This window comes from Pyrgilauda ruficollis, unplaced genomic scaffold (assembly GCF_017590135.1).
Source record: "Pyrgilauda ruficollis isolate IOZ18807 unplaced genomic scaffold, ASM1759013v1 scaffold55, whole genome shotgun sequence".
In the NCBI taxonomy this organism is placed as follows: domain Eukaryota; kingdom Metazoa; phylum Chordata; class Aves; order Passeriformes; family Passeridae; genus Pyrgilauda; species Pyrgilauda ruficollis.
In genome coordinates, this window is record NW_024527155.1 from 1,986,506 (window position 1) to 2,005,147 (window position 18,642).

The 18,642-nt window shown below is 42.4% G+C and overlaps 1 protein-coding gene across 5 annotated transcripts; it reads left to right on the forward strand.

The window, feature by feature from the left end:
• Positions 1-2,818: 2,818 nt before the first annotated feature.
• On the forward strand, positions 2,819-17,701 carry RIC3 (RIC3 acetylcholine receptor chaperone). 5 transcript variants are annotated; one of them, XM_041481312.1, is made up of 6 exons: positions 2,819-2,963; positions 8,740-8,963; positions 9,541-9,619; positions 11,121-11,214; positions 15,938-16,086; positions 17,205-17,701. In XM_041481312.1, exons 1-6 carry the CDS (start codon positions 2,834-2,836, stop codon positions 17,690-17,692), a joined length of 1,164 nt encoding a protein of 387 aa, XP_041337246.1. In that variant the 5' UTR covers positions 2,819-2,833; the 3' UTR covers positions 17,693-17,701. The 5 variants fall into 5 exon arrangements, with proteins under 5 accessions (XP_041337246.1, XP_041337247.1, XP_041337248.1 ...); XM_041481313.1 differs by having other exon boundaries at positions 15,941-16,086; XM_041481314.1 differs by lacking the exons at positions 2,819-2,963; positions 8,740-8,963; positions 9,541-9,619 and adding an exon at positions 10,699-10,981.
• Positions 17,702-18,642: the final 941 nt, after the last annotated feature.

An 18,642-nucleotide genomic window follows, 5' to 3' on the forward strand; every position in this document is an offset into this window, starting at 1 on the left:
AGCATAAAAACAAGGAAAAAACCCCACCTCTGATTTGTATTGGTTAAGCTGCCTCTAAAGCTTTGTCCCATAATAAGGAGAAACTGGAGAAGTCAGTAAGCGTGTCATAGCAGAGACACGGGCAGGTGGGAAAACAGGAGGGTTAAATAAATAGGAATGAAATGAAATTACTTTTTAACATTCCTGTCCAGAAGTTCAAAACAATTTTTTGGAAATTTCTGTTGGTACCTGCTGAATACCAGTTTTACTGGTTGAAGGGTATTTTGCTATATAAGTGTTGTTTCAGAATATTATAAACTGCTAGACAACAACAATGTATTTTTCATGATGGAATGAGGGAATTGTTTGTTGTTAGTGAACTGATGGCACATTTCTGATCGAGGCAACGCTCCTTTTGATGCCCTCACTTGTTAACTTGGCCTCTGGAGGCATCAAGAGTTGCCGACAAGTTTAGGAAAGAGGCACAGACACCAAAACAACAGCTCCCACAATTCCCATTTCCAGGAACAGTGCAGGGAGTCCCAGAAATCCTGCTGTGAGAAGCCTGAAAGCTGGTGAGTGATGGGTGAAGGAGCTGTGGAAGGAGACATTCCAGCCAGGCTGGTTTGTAAGGGCTGGCGGGGTCTGACCGAGGACTGCTGTCTTCCCAGGGTGAAGGTGCTCACTAAGGATTTCTGGAATTGTCCATCCAGTTCCAGCTGTTCAGACAGTGAATATCTCTTTTGAAGTAATTTAAGAGCCTGTGGTATTCTGCTGCCATAGTGGTCTGCAGCGTTAGTGAAAGCAATTCTGCTCTCAGCTCAAGTCTAATTAAGGGTAGCTCTTGCGTAAAGTGAGTTAAATTCAGTAGTCACAGCCCAGACCCCATGGAAAATAGTCTAATTCAACTGCAGTAATACAGTGTAATATAAATATAATGGAAATACAAAACCATATAATTTAATTTGACATGACTGACAGTTTTTTTGCTTAAGTCGGTGAAAATGAACAAGTACAAACACTGAACTTCCCTCTTGGATCCTTTATTGTTAGTGCAAGTGGGAGCTGGTTTCAGGATGACTTTGCACAGCAGCACCCTAAACAAATGGACTGACAAGAGGTATATTTCACACCCTCTTTTCAACATATATGCACATTTTTAATTTTTGTTGTTTAAGATAGTTGAAGTAAATTGAATTAAGCTTAAATATGGTCTGAACTTTTCTACATCTGTCCCATATGCACAAAGGAAGGACACAAATGTGCAAGGAGAATCCAGGTTAGCCATGGCCTCAAGCAGTGCTTTTATCCAAACTGCCTTCTTGCCCTTGCAGCCTGGCTGCCCTAACTCCAGCGGTCCTGCCACAGGAAATGTCCTGGCCCCTTCTCAGACCAGGGAGAACGGGAACCACGCTCCCATGGATGCTCCAAGCCTTGCACACCCTGTGCCCACCTACCCCGTCACTGCCATCACTGCCTCCAGCAGAGACCAGCCCAGACACTGCAGAGCAGTGAAAAACAGGGCACAGTGGAGTTGGGGTTTTTCCCCCCAGGAAGTTCCAAGTGCTACAAGCAAGCAAGGACCAGAGCCTGGGAAACAGTTATGGGAAATAAGGAAGAATCACAGAGTGGTCTCAGTTGGAAGAGATCTTGAAGACCATGATGCTATAAACACCCTGGGGGAAAAAAACCCAACAAAACTGTTGCTGACTCCATTCTGGACCCCTCCCGGAATCCGGGCCGGGTTTTCCCTTTTGCTGAGTCCATTCCAGTCCCCGGGCACAACCCGATCCGGGTTTTCCAATTTGCCAACTCCATTCCAGAGTCTGGCCGGAATCTGGACTCCAGCTGGAATCTGGTCCAAGTTTTCCAATTTGCCGACTCCATTCTGGACTCCGGTGGGAATCCTGTCCAGGTGTTCTAATTTGCCGACTCCATCCCGGACTCCAGTCGGAATCCGGTCTGGGTTTTCCTTTTTGCTGACTCCAGTCCGGACCCTGGCTAAACCCGGGGTTTCTTGAGGTCAGTTGGGGTTTCTTGAGGTCATTTTAATTCCTTCTGGGGTTACTTGAGAGCATTTGTTCCGAGGAAAACGCACAAACACCAGAGGTTTTTGTCCTAAAATGGGAGACTGAGTCGTCCTTCAGCTTTATTCGAATAAAGGGACAGAATCCACTGGGGCACATCCGCAGGGCTTTCCTCTCCATTTTGGAAGGATCATCTCCTTTTATCCTAATTCCTGGCTGCATCTTCCCCTCTTCCTTTTCCCACTGGCTGAGGTACACAGCCTTCCCGAACCGCCTACACCGCCTACCACAAATCCCCCCTTGAACGTACTGCATTACCACAAAGTTTTGAAGTAGAGGCTGCGTACGTCGGGTCTGCACTCTGCAACAAACCCGCGGCCCAATGACAGTAGAGACATTAACACCCACATCTTCACCCATCAATTTGTTTTTAAAGACATCAGCGCACATCTTTCATATCTAATCTAAGTCTGCTCTCTTTCAGTTTGAAGCCTGGAACCTGTCACTGCATGTAAAAGACCCCTCTCCGTCCTTCCTGCAGGCTCCCTTCAGGCACTGGGAGGAGATGAAGGGAGCCCCGTGTCCCCTCCGCCGCTGTCCGAGGCTCAGGGCTGTCCCTCGAGGCCGCAGCCCAGCCCATTCCCTGCCATCCCCACACGTTTCCAGGGTCGCACCCCAGCCCACTCCCTGCCATTCCCACATGTCTCCAGGCCCGCACCATTCCCTGCCATCCCCACACGTTTCCAGCGCCTCCTCCTGCGCCCCCCCCCCGGCGCTCCCCTCGGGCTGCCTCGCGGCGCCTGCGCGCGCCTGCGCCGCGCTCCGCCATGGCGGCCTGGACGTGCTGCCGGGTGGCCGCCGTGTCCTGCCTGGTGCTCTGCGTCTCCCTGCTCCTGCCGCGCACCTTCCTGCCCCGGGCCGGCGGCAGGCAGGAGCCCGGCGCCGCGCCGCCCGAGGGTAAGAGGCCGCTGCTCGCCGCCGCCCCTCCTTGTCCCCCCCCGCCCGGGACGCCGCGGTCCCGCTCGGGATGAGCCCGGGGCGGGCGGGCTGTGGGGGCTCCGTGAGGGGCCGGGGCTGCTCGCAGGGAGCTCCGCCGCCCGGTATGGAAACGTAGCGTGGTTCCCTCCTGGCACGTCTCTGCCCCGTGCTCATCCCTTAGCGACGCGTGGAGTGCCGGAGGATTCATTCGTGGTTGCCGCTGTGATCTACTTGCTTCTTTTTTTAAGTAGTTTACAAGCTTCAAAATATCGTTTTATTTATGTGCGGGTTATTAAAGCTTCCCGAAAAGTGACATATTCATTCCACTTTTTTTCGGGTTTTTTTTTTGTTTTGTTTTTTATTTTTTGTTTTGTTTTGTTTTGTTTGTTTGTTGTTGTTTTTTGTTTGTTTGATTGTTTGTTTTTTTTTTTTTATTGCAATACATCCCTTCATGATTTTGTTACTTTGTGTATGGAGTGCTTTTGTTGTTGCATAAGAAATAAAAATTCATTTGAGTCGTCTTCATTGTTCAGTTTCCTACGCCAGCGTTTTAACCTTTTGTTTTCGTGCACCAGATTCTCATGATGCTGCGGGCACACGATGGCTTACTTTAGGCTCACACCGCATCCTGTCCATGTGGCCCCCCAAGCTGTGTCCCCCGTGCCTGCCCTCCCACTCCGCATGTCCTCTCTTCAAGTTCTCAAGGAGTGGGTTCGTACAAGCGTCTCCCATCCTTTTTATGCCCATTGCCTTGTACTGTAGAGGTTATTTTTTGCCCAAGGCACTTCACAGAGAAGTTGGTACCATAACCCCTCGCCTTGGCAGAGAGGGAGTTTTGCCCAGGGCTGCCCGCAGGCCAGAGGTGAGGCTGGTGGGAGCACAGAGAAGTTACAGTCCTTCAGGGTGCTGTCCCACAGGGACTCATGTTCACTGTCTGTCTTCTGCATCCTTCCAACAGCCTGGTTCTTCATGCCTGCACTCTTCAGTGACGTGGATTTCATTTAGTATTCTGTTTCAGGGTTTTCTGAGGACCTCCAGGCTGAAGTTACTGCTAAAACAGTGTTACCTTGAAGCCAAATACAGGATTTCCATGCCACAGCAGCACTTGCCTGGTTACCATGTGTATTTTTGGTTTTTGAGAACTTGAGAGTAGGGTGGTCAGCACTGTAGATCTGCAGGTGTGTAGCTCCATTGCAGGATCTCACACTGAAATAAAGGCCCAGCAGGCAGCACAGGTGAGGGCTGTGGAGTCACCTGCCTGCAGCAGGGATGGGAGCAGATGCTCTGGGAGGTGGTACCTGGCTCCCCATTAACTTCTGCCAATGCCCAGCTCCCGACTGATCCCACAGCGGTACCGGATGATGGAATTTGACACACCGTTTCCCCGCAGCAATGCAGTCTTAAGCAGTTGTCAGTTAATGCTCTGGTGCTCCTTCCTTTGGCTGCAGGTTGATCTGACAGAAAATAGCTTTAAAAATCCCAACAACAAACTTGTTCTCCAATTATTTTCAGTGCCCCCCAATTATTTTCAGTGCCATCTGTCGAATGAAGATGTTTGTACCTGTTCTAGCACAGCTGGCTCTGAGCAGTGCTGTGATAGGGTGGCTTAATCACCTGCAGCTGCAGCTGAATGCTTAAAATAGGTAACATAAATACTCTCTACGTCCTCAATATTGTAAATACTTGCCATCATTCCTGCAGAGATCACAGGACAGCACAGGTTTCTGTGTTCCTGATGCAGCACAGGCACCCAGAGTTGCTCCCCTGTTGTCCCCCAGCGCCTGCCTTTGGCTGAGGGTGTAATAATTCACCTCAGCTGGCTGGTTTCAGATGAGAGTTTGTAGCCTGTGTTTTCAACTTGATAGCAAGGATTTCATTACACCTGCTCTGTAGACCAAATTGTATTTCACCTGAAGTTATTTTTTTTTATTGGAAGAATAAATCTTGATTGAACCACTTAATTCATATCTCTGTCGTTAGTTGTCCTTCTCAGTGCACTGATAACTGCAGTTACCTGGCAGGAGTTTCAGGGGCCTTTAGGTAATCATGTCATTCTTGAAGTTAATAAAGTGCTTATGGTAGTCTTGGGGGCAAAATGTCTCTGAATAAAACATGCTTAAAATTTAGTACCGTTTGTTAGAACTCAATGTTACCAGAAGGCTTTTTATCAAAACAGGTTTTAGGCATGGGAATGGAACTTTCTCTAATAAAGTAATTTTCAGAGGTCTCTTTTGGGAAAATGGTGTGCATTGAACTATAGAAGTTAGTATTATCTTCCAGACAGGAATGTTGTTCTTTTTCACAGTAATAATTTCATGTATATGACAAAGCTTACTTGAAGAACTTACTGTGTTTGTATCACATTCCTAGTCAACTTCATACGCAGGCATTAGAATGTTTATCTTTTCTTAAAGAGGAGCAAAAGGGGGACCCACTGGCAGTTTTAAAAGTACCTTTTAAGTCTAGTGTTCATAAATATATGCCATGCATTTTGTAAAGCCACTTTCTAAGTTGGTAGTTTCAGATAAACCTTACAACTCCATGACAACAGCAGACAGCAGCTTTACAAAAATATGTATATGACAGTTCAGGTAACCTTGCTCAACTTGAATTTGTGCAATGTACACATCAGTTGCCTGCTGGTGTCCTGAAGAAAATCATCTGGCAGAGACACATATTTACCTAGACTGAGAATTGCTGAATAGTACAGTAATATGTCTAAATAACTATAAATAGTTGAGTTGGGCTCAGTAGCAATTCCTAAAACCCATTAGGTAGAACACATAACAGCTTTCGTGGAAAAAAAGATGCTTGAGTGATCTGAGTATCATCATCTGGTTGGTTGTTGTATTCATTGTGTTGTAAATACAGTTTTTAAGCTTTTCTTCTTTTCAGTTGAGTGTTAATGTTGTTACAAGATTAAAAACCCCATAGTCATTCTCATGTGAAAATGCCATTGAGGACTTAATATACATTCAGAAAATACAGCCTTTTAAACAATGCGAATGTTTGCTGGGGCATAATTTCATTTTTGGACTTCAAGCTCCTGAAGGGACTGGGTTAAACACAACATGCTCTGCTTGCCCTGTAGCTGGTTTTCAAAGTTCATTTGAAGCATTAAAACTGACAACATTAATAAATGTGTAGGATAAATCCTAGGTAAAAAGATTGCAAAGCCAGGTAGGGTGTGCTTGGTGGGAGTTACCACACACGGCAATCAGCCCGCAGAAAGGCAGCCCTCGGGCTGTCACGGGGGAGCTGAGAAATATTTCAAAAGCTGAGCAGCCCTTTGGCACCTTTCAAAGCTAACCAGAGTTAGTGCTCTTCCCACAGCATTCCCACAACAGGAAAATGTCCTGTTGAAGTACACCCCATCCCCACTGGCAGCTGAGTAGGGTAGCAAACAAGGACCCAAGACATGCCCTTCTGTGCTCATCAAGTGTCACTTGATTTTCTTGATGTTATGTTATTGTTCCTGTATGCTGTTGCCTCCATTTGAAAGTGGTTTGTTTCATCCCTGGATGTGTGGAATCTTGTTTAGGTCACAGTGGCACCCAAATTGTTACATTTTCCATTTATATACTGTGCATTTAAGAGCCTTGTGCATATGTTGCTTTCAAGTTGCTTGTGCCCTCAATTTTCTGTGTAATTCACATGGGTTCTTCACAGCAAAAAACTATGGAAGATAGTATTTGTTTATTAAGGAAATAATTATAGAAGTGTAAAATCAATAGGGTAGGTTTATAAATAGGAGTCATGAAATTCCCCTTTAAAATTATCTTGGTTATTAAATTTCTAGTGTCTGTCCTCTTGGCCTGTTATATTTAATTGAATTGAATCTTTTAAAGCACAAACGAGGCCTTGTGGATAATTTAGAAAACTATTCGCTTTAAATACAGTTTCACCTTTGTCAATTATTTTCTGCTTTCTTGATATCTCTCTTTTTAAAAATTAAATAATATTTGCATAAATATACGATGTTTTATAAGTGTTTACCTACCCTGCTGCTTCATCCCCACCTTAGTGATGCTGCTCTCTGCACGACATCACACTCGTTTCCACAGTGACCTACTGCTGCAGGGCATTGTTGCTGGAGCAGGGGACTTTCTTGTAAATAAGATGCTATGCTTTCCATCACAGACTTTGAATAATTCACTAAAATTTAAGTGCATGATAACAGCTTCCTCAGAATTAAGCTAATCTGAGAGTGGCTTTGGTCAGTGGTAGTGTACCCTGGCAGTTACACTAAAGAACTCATGGAATGTGTGCTGTCATCTACAATAAAAATGTGTTTTTAATAGTGGAACTTCATGAATTATTGATACCACTTCCTAGTAAGTGTTTACTGCAATTTTCTGTGCTCAGGAATTTAGCTGCCTATGATGGTGTTTCCTAGCAAGACCAAATGTTAATTAAATTTTTCTCTTGTGTCTCATAAAAGCACTTGCAGCTGCATACTCGCAGAAGTCAGTTATTAGCAGCACCACTTCAAACCTGCTTTTCATTTTCTTTCTGCAAGCACAGGCAGCCTGTCCCAGCACCAGGCAGCAGCGTCCAGGCCATGTGTGCCAGGGAGGGGGAGTTTTCCAGCCGGGATCAGGGACTGAGCTGCAACCCAGCCTGGCAATCCCATCTCTGGTGCTTCCATCCAGCGCCTCCCACCACCAGATTCCCTGGCAGGGTAGCTGAGTAACTCGGCTCAACACCAGTCAGTGGAGGGGAGTGCAGGTTCACATCCAAGCTGGATATGAAGATGGAAAGGAAGATATCAACTACACAGAGGAGTAAAATAGTGAATTTCACAGCAAAACTGTTGAATTGATGGCAGCAAGAAAATAGAATAATGCATGAGCTTAAATTTATTGAGGTTCTTGCACCCTTCAGTTGTGTGTAATCATTTGCAACACCATTTCAGGCTCTCTGCAGTCTTACTCTGGCATCTGTACATCCATTTATGCTTGCTCTCCTTTCTTGTGTTAAATTAGCTCTGCCTAGAAAGGTTAGAAACCTCTAAATTTTTTTCCCTCTAAAATGCCAAAGATAATATGTCCCAGGCTATATTCAATCTCCTTTCTCACACTGCTTTACCTTAGACCTTTATAAGGAGTACAGCTTGAGGTAAAACCAATTTTCTTAATCTTTCATTACTCGCTTGGTAAAATCAGGTAAAATACTATTTCTTATGGCAATAACCAAAAATCTATGCTGGGCAAACACTGCAGTCGTGTGTCAGGATGTTAGGTGGATAATGGTTTGGACATTAATACATTTATACATTAAGTGCCTTTGGGCAGTATTGAAAGATCAGGCTCACAGTGGAAAACGGAGACGTTGTTGGGGGAACTTGAGGACAGAAAGAAGTAGGAATCTGGCATTTTATCCTGCTGGAGATGCTGATCTGTTGGGTATTCAGACAAGAATATACCTATTAAAATCCCTGGTGTTTTATTTGCCCTGCCAGCTCTTTCTCTGCTAAAAATCAGGAAATTTTAATTCTGTGATTCTACTCCTAATTGTGTAGGAGTAAAGTGGCTAGGAGTAAATGGCTTTAAGTAAAACCTAACTCCCAGCACTGCACATCACAAGAGACTGAGGACTGAGTTTACAGACTTAGTCCAACAAGTTACTTATTCATCAGTGGTGGTGAATTTACTAGCAGAGAAAATAGGTCACTTGCACCTGCTGCACGTTTGTGCTACGTGTAAAAGGGTGGAAAGCAATAGAAGGGAAATGACCATTGTGTGGTTTTTTGCAGGGAAGCTCAGTCGCTTTCCACCGAGGATGCATTCCCACGCCACTCCCGATGGCCGAGCTGTCCCTCATTTTCCAAGGTCTCACCTTACTGAAGCAGTTGCCAAGGCCAAGGCAGGTGGAGGTGGCAGTGGAAGCACTGGTGGAAGTGGAAGAGGTCTCGTGGGACAGATTATCCCTATATATGGATTTGGCATCTTCTTATATATTCTGTACATTTTGTTTAAGGTAAGATCAATATAAATTGAAAAGTCAGGGAAATAAACAACTTGGGAAAAAAAATTTATACTCTCATTTCAGTACCTTGTTCCATTTCAGCTGTGCTCAAAAAAATGCTTATGCTGGACCTTTGCCTGGTGGTCAAAAGATTGGAGTATCCTGTGGGTTTTGCTATTGCAAAGTCTGTAGCTAAGAATGCAGGGAAGGGTTTCTCTGATCCTGCATTGGCCTCTGACCTCTTAAAATTTCTTAAGTATTTTTTTTTTCCTCCTGGAAAATGTGCAGGTCTAGAGTAATGTTAGATAAATTTTGAATACACATGTAGTATTATTTTCCCTGTTTTATGTGGCTACAGTTACTCTGTATGTCACATGTTGTTATTTGTTCCAAGAGTCTGATAGGAATTTTCAGCTGGCAAAATCTTCCAGGCATATTTCATATATATTGGTTTTGCTGGTGGGTGTGCTTTTCTGTGGCTGCCTTCTGGCCTATTTCAGTTTTCTGTATTTTTTTTTCCATTGCCTCTGGGGCTTATCTATTACTATTGTTGTAACTCATAGAAAGGCCATGTTCTTGTCCTCATCAGCTGGCTTCCAAAGGAAGAACTACTCCTGCAGAGCGGAAATGCCCCCCTGCTACACCTGGGAACATGAAGAGGAAAATCAGTGAGTATGGCTCTGAGTTGTATCTGTGAAGCTGTTAACTCTGTAATGGTCCAACAGGAGTCTTTGAGTTCTGAGTGCACTGTAAAGCTGATGTTCCCTCCCACCCCACCCCCCACAAAAAAAAAAAAAAAAAACCAAACCCAAAACCAAGCCAGGATCTTCTGTGTTGGAATGAGCAAGAGTTCAAAAGAATTACTGCCCTGTCACTTTCTAATCTCATTCAGCCCGTGAGGCTGTGATATCAGCCTGATCCCAAGCCCCTCTGGAAGAAATGGCTTTTCATGAGGTTTGCTGAATTAACTGCACGGATTTGCTGAAAAACTGTGTCACTAATGATTAAAAATGGATAATAGGATGTCCAGCTATAATTGTTGTATAATCCCTAACAGTCTTGTAAGAGCATAGAAAGATACCATGAAAGCTAGTTTAATTTTTTTGAATTGGTGAATTCTTAGCCATCGTCAGGAACTTCCCTAATTCATCCTTTTTTTGCAATGCAGAGTTTTCATGCATGCAATAAAGAGAGCAAATAGTATTCTGAAATGTTAATTTGATTTTACCTAAACATTGGTGAGATAAATTCAAGTATTTGTAGGCACTTATTAGATAAATTAATAAGTTTATTAGTGAGGATTGGAAGAGTAGTTACCATTACATCATTTAAATGTGTTGTGTTTAGCGGGCTAAACTATAATAGGAAAGAAAAGTACTTAGGACGTTATAGAAAGTGGTAGCAGGAAGGTAATTCTCTTAACATAGCTGTAATTTTCTTGACATTAATGCACATATTAGGAATGCCTAATGTGCTCAGTGCTGTAGCCTGTGTCTCCAGTGCACTCGTGCTGCGTTGTGCCTGGCAATTTTGGGCATTATATTAGCAATGGTAATTACATATTTTTCTCTGATGCTTGGTGAGAGAAAGTAACTTTGTAGTAAGTTAACTTTGCCATCATTATATCCCAAAGAACTAATGGTGAAAATTATTCTACCTTTTCTTCTAGAGCTCTTCATTTATATTCCTAAAGCATCCATGGCAAGCTGTAGCAGAGCAGGGGACAGGTCACTGGATTAGGAACCTGAAGACTGAGTCACCACTTACATAGTGACTTGGAGGAAGTAACTTCCTTTCTCTTTGCCAATTCCCCTTCCTCTTCTTTTAAAGTCTCAGACATGCAAAATAATTACATCAGTGTTGCATTAAGTCATGGCAATCTGTGCAGGATAGAGGCCTTTGTAAAAGCAGGAGGTTACTTGATGGATTTCTCCATTCCTACTATGTTGAAGTTCCATTGTGCCTTTGTGCTGCTCCAGTGGGTGTAAATATTGGTAATGTTCTTCACCTTCTTAGGCCAGGAAGAGTAGGTAAAACTCTGAATTTTTTCATTTCCTCACAGGCAGTTTGGTTTGGTACAGCATTTGCTACCTGTGATAATGGGACAGGAATACATTTTCAAGGCTCCTACTGACAAACCTTGGGATTTTTTTTTGTTTTGTTTTACAGCTGACTATGAGCTCACTCAACTCCAGGAAAGACTGAGAGAGACAGAAGAAGCAATGGAAAAATTAATCAACAGAGTAGGACCTACGTATGACAGGTGTGTTTCAAATTAGAATATTTTAAGGAGAGGTTCCACTTTGATTGGAAATTCAACTTTCTTCCATTACCTATATTAAAATAGCATTTTTATTGCTACTTCAAATTATAGAAGTTCGGTTTTATACATCCCAATTCTTGTTCTGCATTTTTTCTCTTTTCAGTATCTATATATAAAATAAATATTTTTTCCAACTTCATTTCCTTAACTAGAAAAGAAATTATCCCTATTTCACCCCTTTGTACAGTGTGTTATTTGGAAGAAAATGACAGGTATATGTAAAAAGAAGATAAACCATCTCCATTTAAATTACATAAAACAGCCTGTTTTATGTGACCAAAATAATACCCTGAAATATTATTTTCCAGTTCTAGGGATTATTTTCCTAAATTGAACTGCTGTTATAATCTATGTAAATTCCAGTTAGAATAACCATAACATTTTTCTTTAAGGCAGAATTGTATAATAATCTGATTACATAACTTAGTTCCACTTTAAATTCATGCATTTGCTTCTAAATATAAAAGACAAAGGGTTGTAAAATCAGCATTCAAAATTTTATTATGTTTATTAATGTTTCCTACAAATCTGATGTCACCAGTCTGTGTTACAAAGAAACACTGGAAACAAGTCTATGTTTTTCATAAGTAAAAAGAACAGTTCAATAGTACACTGCTTAACTGCAGTGTGAAAAGTGAAATGCCATAAATATGAAGGTGAGGTTTCCAAAAAATGAGAGCTGTTCTGGTTGTAAATCATGTTAACTTTGTCTGGATCAGCCTGTTTTAACCCATCCTGTAGGAATCCTGTGCTGATCATGCACATTTTGTTCATTTATGGCTCAAACCACTTCTCTTTGAGTGCAGTTTTGCCCACTTTGGGCTCTGCCCTGCACAGTCTCAGGCAGACAAGGTGCCCAACCTGCCCATGTTCAGCAGGCCCCAGGGGGAGAGCCCCTGAACTGCCCTGGTTTTGTTAGTGGAACAGAAGGACCTGCTTTGGCTGCCACTCATCTCTGTGCTAGAGAGCTGACAGAGTGCTCTACACGTTCCTCTAAGCTGACAGAAATAGGCTTAGGAACTGCCCAGATATTGTGCTGATTCTCAGGATGGGATTTTTTTTTTTTTTTTTTTACTGAGAAAATCGGTTTAGGGTCTGATCCAGTATTTGTTCTACTCTGTGTTATTGGCCCAAAGCCTCTATTTAGTAGAACTTCCCTTCTTTGTTCAACCAGACTATTTATATAGATGGGTCTAAAGGTCTCAGGGGAAAGGAGAATCTGAACCTAATGAAGAATTTTGTATGTTGCCTCTTAGAAGAGGAGGGGAAAGGCACCTCTTGATGGAGCAAATAGCTGTTTTCAAACACTTTGAAGCTTTCTTAATCTACTCATTAATTTCACTAATACTGGATAAATCTATTAAAATAAAACCTATGGTTAGAAAGTCTAGTTAGAGTACTGAGCATGTATTTTCAATCTGGATATTGATAGATTTAAATAAAAAGGAAAGAATAAGAGAGTAAAAATGACTTGAGCTTTTTTTATTGGTCTGCAGTTAAACCCTTACACAGAAAAGTCAGAGACAGAAATAACTGGTGTCAAGTTTCAGCTAATGCTGAAAGACCCCAGGTGAGACCATGGCCCTTTACACCAGGTATGGCCAAGCAACAACCAGCCTGTGTTGTAGAAAGCAGCAACCAGAAACTTGAATTGGCTTTTTTTTAAATGAGGTTTGAAGACCAACCTCCAAACCAACTGAGGGGACTTCCTTCCAAACCAGCATATCAGTTGGAATTACTACACCGTTAAGTAGAGAAACAACCTTCCAGAAATGGAAAACTATCAAAAAGTACAAGTACAGGTACTTTTAATAAGGCCTAGCATGTTGTAGGAAAAATGAGAAGCAAGGTAAAGAAAGCAAGAGGAAGAAAGAACTGCCTGGCCAGGTCCTCAACAATGTAACCAAAAATTTCTGTTTCTGGTAGTTAGGTAAGAGAAATAATGCAGATCACCTACCTGTTTTTAAAGTCTTGTTTACCAGGCTGTCTACTGGAAAAACTTCCTTTTTTATCATAATCTGAGCAAAGGTGGTATGGAAGAGTGAGAGGCTCTGTGGGGTTCCATTTTTTGGGATGTAGCTGCATTTAACATCACAAAGCTAAAAAATACCAGTTAACATGTCTGAGATGCCATTTTAGATTATTTAGATTATTTTCCCTGCAACCATTATGGCTCTTTAGGAAATGTTTTAATTTAATTCTTAATTCAGTAAGAATAAGAAGCCTTTACTTTACCTGTTAGTGAGCTCTTTGGGACTCTACAAAGTGTAAATATTGCCATTATGAAAAATAATACTTGTGTTGGAGCTACAAATACAGACAGCAAAAATAATGACCTTTTCTTGCACTGTAAACCTTCTGCATCTGTTATCCTCTGAGTATTCCTAAGTGCATTATATCCTGGTAAATCTCCCATGTGCAGGCAGCCAGATGTCTTACACACTGCCAGCAACCTGCAGTAAGTCTTCCCAGAGGCCTTAAATGAAGTCAAAATAACACATGGGCTTTAGTTTCTTCCTCTCTGCAGGGAAATCTGCCTTTTAAGCAAGGCATTTGGAGGAGGAATACTCTGACATACAGAGCCCTTGTGCTGCAATAAGACAGGAGTGTTTTCTAATGAGGGTATCCCACATAGTGGGAATTTTCATGTATGAAATGCCACAGTGATGCAGATGCATTGACTGATCCTTTTATCTGAGCCAGCTTATCTGCCCAATGTGCTAAAGAGATAGGTCTCTCTGTCTCCAGCCAAGTGATATATATTCAAATTTGGTACAGTTTTGTCTCTTAAAGGAGGATTAGTTCAGCGATTCTGTCACAGCTTTGGTCAAAGGCTGATGAAACCATTCCATTTTGTGGGCCTCTTAATTCACATCTCAGATTCCACATCTGCATAAGCCAGGCTTTTGGGAAGGTGCTGCCTCACACATTCAGTTCTTTGTGGAACAGATTGCCACCATAGCCTGGGGGAAATCAGTGTAACCTATGTAGAGTGTTGGGATATCAACTTCTCAAACTGTGGGGCAAAGTGCTCCTTGGTAGAAATGCGGAAAAGTGATCTCAGGGAAGCAGTTTAACCTAGGTAGTGCTAATCAAACCAGCTCCTGAGCTAAGTTCAGTTACAGACACCTGTGCCTGCAGCTGTGCACAAAATCCAGCCCAGGATCAGCACTTCCACCACAATCACACCAACCAGCAGTAGGATGCTAATCTTACTTTAAACTAGCATGCCTTTGCTGCCCTTAGTGGAGTAGCCATCATGTCACCATCATTCCCATTTAGGCAGAGTGGCACAAAGTACCTCTTGGAGTGCTGCTCCAGTCTCAGCAGCTCATAAGAGAAAAATCTGAAGAAGGACATTGCAAGGTTATTAGAATTCTGATAACTAAAATGAGGCTTATATAGATACTAATGACCTAAAGCTAAAATCTGCCTCCAGCTCCTCTCTTCCCCTCTCTTCCCTACGCTTCACTGAGCAGGCTACTCAGTGAATCTACTCTTGGAGATTATATGTCTGTCTGCTCTCCAGAGCAGGGATCACCAGAGATCATCTGTCTGACCTCACATGCCACCTGCAGCTCAGCATTCTGTGCATGCCAAGGGCCACTCTTTCAGGCAACTTTCAAGGGGGTAACAGCTTCTGCCTCATACACAGATCCAAAAGAGCTCCAGAGGAATGGCTTGAACTGGCATTACTGCTCAAGAATGACTAAAACCTCAAGATATCATAATTTTAAACTCAAGATGAAATAAGCACCAATGGTCAGAACCATTTCCACCCCTGGTGGCAGCCAGTGTCTTTCTCATTCTGGCCTACTGAGTTAGCATACTGCAGAGCACCCCCCTCCAAATACTACCTTTTTGTCCGTGAGATTTTAGAAGCTTTGTTTCTTTGCAGAGAAAATAACATGTAATGACTACATGATCTTATCTCTTGGAAGTATTTTTGTTACAGCAGTAGTTGTATTACCTAAGCAGTAATAATTACTAGATCCAGCAGTGTAGGATCAGTCAAAAGTTTGCTTTCCATCTGATAAAAATCTCAGTCCTCTCCCTGTAATTCTAAAAGGGCAAGTGACAGTTAAATGTAACACTTTCTTTCCATTCTTAAATCTTCCTTCATGTTTCTGCCCCCCACCTCCCCACCAGGCTGCATTGTTGACTGTCTATAATGAAAGGATGATCTGTCCAATTTGCACATTTAATGGTCATAATGAGAGATTTTAGACTCTTGAGACTAATGACTGTGAGAAATTTTGATCAGCCTCACAAGCTACACATGTAGCACAGATTCAGAATTTCATTTCCTTATAATACTTCATATAAGGCACTGCACCCTAATTCTTACCTAACACACTTTTAAAGGCAATAAATTTCTGTAATGTCTTTTGTACCATAACACTTTTTTGTGTGTCACTTTCATCTTTCTCTCACATTGGCTTTACCTGCCTTCCTTTACCTATTTAAATTGCAGGCTTTTTGGGTAAAGGGATAAACTATAACCAGCTGAAGTGCAGAGCACATGCAGATGTTGAGGAAGGATCACACTCCTCAGTAGGTTTCTCCAGACTGTGCTGCTGGCATGGATCAAACAGTTGGGCTCAACCTCTTCTCACAGTTTGCAATAACAGTGGACTGAATTCTGATGTCTAATATTTTCTAGCAGGACTCAAAATGTTACAACAGACCAGGAAAAAATGTTACTTCAACAACTCAGAGAAATTACTAGAGTTATGAAAGAAGGAAAATTCATAGATGACATCTCTCCTGAGAAGGAAGCTGAGGAAGCTCCATACATGGCAGATTGGGAAGGTAAGTGAGAGCCTTTCTTACTATAACCCTTACCAGAAAAATTGGATAAAAGTTAGTCACAGTTCCAGATCCTTTCCAAGTTTTGGTTAACTTTATGCTTCCTTTTCCAGAAGCCAGTGTTCAAAACTTTGCAAGAGATTGTTTGGATTTTTTGTCCCCAAACCATAACAGAAAAAATAGATTTTGAGGTATCCAACATTTCTTTTCGTGTAAACACTGCACTATCTGCTGCCCAAAGTGGCATATGAATATTCACATATGCTCCAAATGCATTGGCTGCTCTGGGTTTATATCTTTCCCTTTCTGTGCTGGGCTGGATTTCATGACAATCATAAAACCCTTGGAAATCAGATCTGTATGTTTCAGATAACTTACAGGTTTTTTTTTCTTTTGATTAGTTGCTCTTTGTTAGCTCCAATGTTGTAAAAGTCAACTCCAGGGAGTCTTCTAAAAACTATTTATTTTAATGTCCTTTCTATTCCTTGGTGTTTACCTGCTACATAAATGTGTTTTCAAGATATCTTGAAATATCTAGTTGAGCTGTTCTTATCATAATTTTAAATGCAGGCTTAATTTCTTGCTTTTTAAAAAGCTTTCAAAAAAAATCCAAAACATAAAGCATAAACAGTGGCCTTGAGCTCTGTTCATAAAGTCAAGTTTATTATGTTATTTCTAAAATGAAATGCACAAAGTCATTGATATATCTGTTTTTTCAACTTTATCAGTAATGCTGTTCATAGCAAGGGTTCAAACCATGCATCAGTCAATCTGTAGGCAGAAAAAAAAGAAGGATCCATTCTAAGATCTAAGACAGGCCATTTTTACCCATTAGCCCCCATAGCTTCCACCAAAGCTGAGGTTTCAGTCCTGAAAGCCAGGGTTGATATCCTGGCTCCCTAAAGTAAGTGAATTGTTTTTCATCACCTCCCAAGAAGACATGCTTTGCACATTCCTGCCATGGATTTCATACTGTGATGTGTACATGGCATTAAAGAGCTAACACTTGCATTGGCAGTAGGAAAAACAACTGTCCTGGCAAACTTTGCATCTACCACTGAGATCAGAATTCCTTTTAAATGTTGGTAATACTCCAAGCTGCATATCCCTTTATTCCTAAGGTTATCCAGAAGAGACCTATCCTGTCTACGATAATTCCGATTGCTTCAAGCGCAAGCAGGACACAATCCTTGTGGATTACCCTGATCTGAGCCAGCCCTCTCCAGAAGAGCTGGCAGAAAGAATGGAGGGCATGGAAGATGAGGAGTATCCTTATGACGAAACCCTGCTGAGTGATCTCACCATGGGAATGGGTGCTCAGGATTTCATGCAGAAAAAGGATGATGTAACTCTTGTCAAGGAGGAGAAGAGTGACCTTCCTCCCAGCCAGAGCACTGGGGAGTGCTGCTGTTGCTGTGATGATGATCCTGCTGTCATAGCAGAGAATGCTGGATTCCACTCTGAGAGCTGCAGTGAAGCAGAAGAGACAAGCCAAGAGGACCTGTCCGTGGAGTCAGAAAATGAAAATGCTGCACTGGAAAAGCAAAAAGCCAGTGATGCAGAGCAGACAGGCACGCTGAGAAAGCGCAACACCAAAGTACTTGATTGATAGGGACAACCATCTGGATGGTAAAGGTAGAGGTCATAAACTGTCATCCTCGTGGGTTCTGCTCCCACTGAGGACTTCTCTGTGTTCATCTCCTTGTACCTATTGCATTCTCATGGTACCAGTCACATCATCTGCCTGAAGTGGGAGCCAATGCCCTCTTTCATGCATTCATCATGGGTTACCATGATGCTGCCAGCAGTGCTTTGTCCTTGATTTTTGAAGCCTTGTATTTTGGAGCAGATATTGTGACTTGCTCCTTTTCAATTCTGAAGGAGCTGTCCTTGGTTTTGCCCTTTGTCATCCCAGAGTTATCCAAATGTCTCTTCTGACTTTTTCAAAACTATCTGTGTGCTACCAGTTAGGAGAGTTAATCAAATCCTTCTATATACGTGAGATTACTGGGGTGCTGAAGGACAAAATATGCCTTCTTTCTCTTAGCTCAGTGTTAACTGGTCAGCAGAGCAGATCACAGTCACACACATGACTCTCTCAACTCTGTCACTGCTCTCTACTTTTGAGAAACTGCTGTCACCACAATCCACAAAGCTCCTCTGCTACCCCACAGCCCCTTTCCCAGTCATTCCGTGTTGTTGGAACGGTAGCCTAATTTATGTTGTGTTACTTGTGTGAGAAGACTGAAGCTCTGTGAGTTGTGTTTTAACTTTGCCTTAGCTGTGGTGAAATTCCCAGATGATTGCAGGAAGTGGACTACAATGTGTGAGAGCACTAAAAGTATCCCTAGAGATTAAAACCAAAAAAGCAGTGTAAAGGTTTGTCTGTAAAGGAGAGAACAGCATGAGGGGGACCCTCAGACTGAATGTAGCAGGTAGGCTTTTCCTTCTTTCTGGAAACTTGTGGGTTTTCTGTGCTCTTGGAATGCTGTTGCCAGGGTCATGTTGAGGCTGCTCCAAGTATGGGAGGCTGCTCCAAGAGGGTGCTGGAGCCAAGGG

Coding starts and splice junctions, on each gene's coding strand:
- RIC3 (XM_041481312.1), top strand. CDS start 2,834: ATGGCGGCCTGGACGTGCTGCCGGGTGGCCGCCGTGTCCTGCCTGGTG. Junction 2,964..8,739: donor CGGCGCCGCGCCGCCCGAGG/GTAAGAGGCCGC, acceptor GGTTTTTTGCAG/GGAAGCTCAGTCGCTTTCCA. Junction 16,087..17,204: donor ATACATGGCAGATTGGGAAG/GTAAGTGAGAGC, acceptor TTTATTCCTAAG/GTTATCCAGAAGAGACCTAT.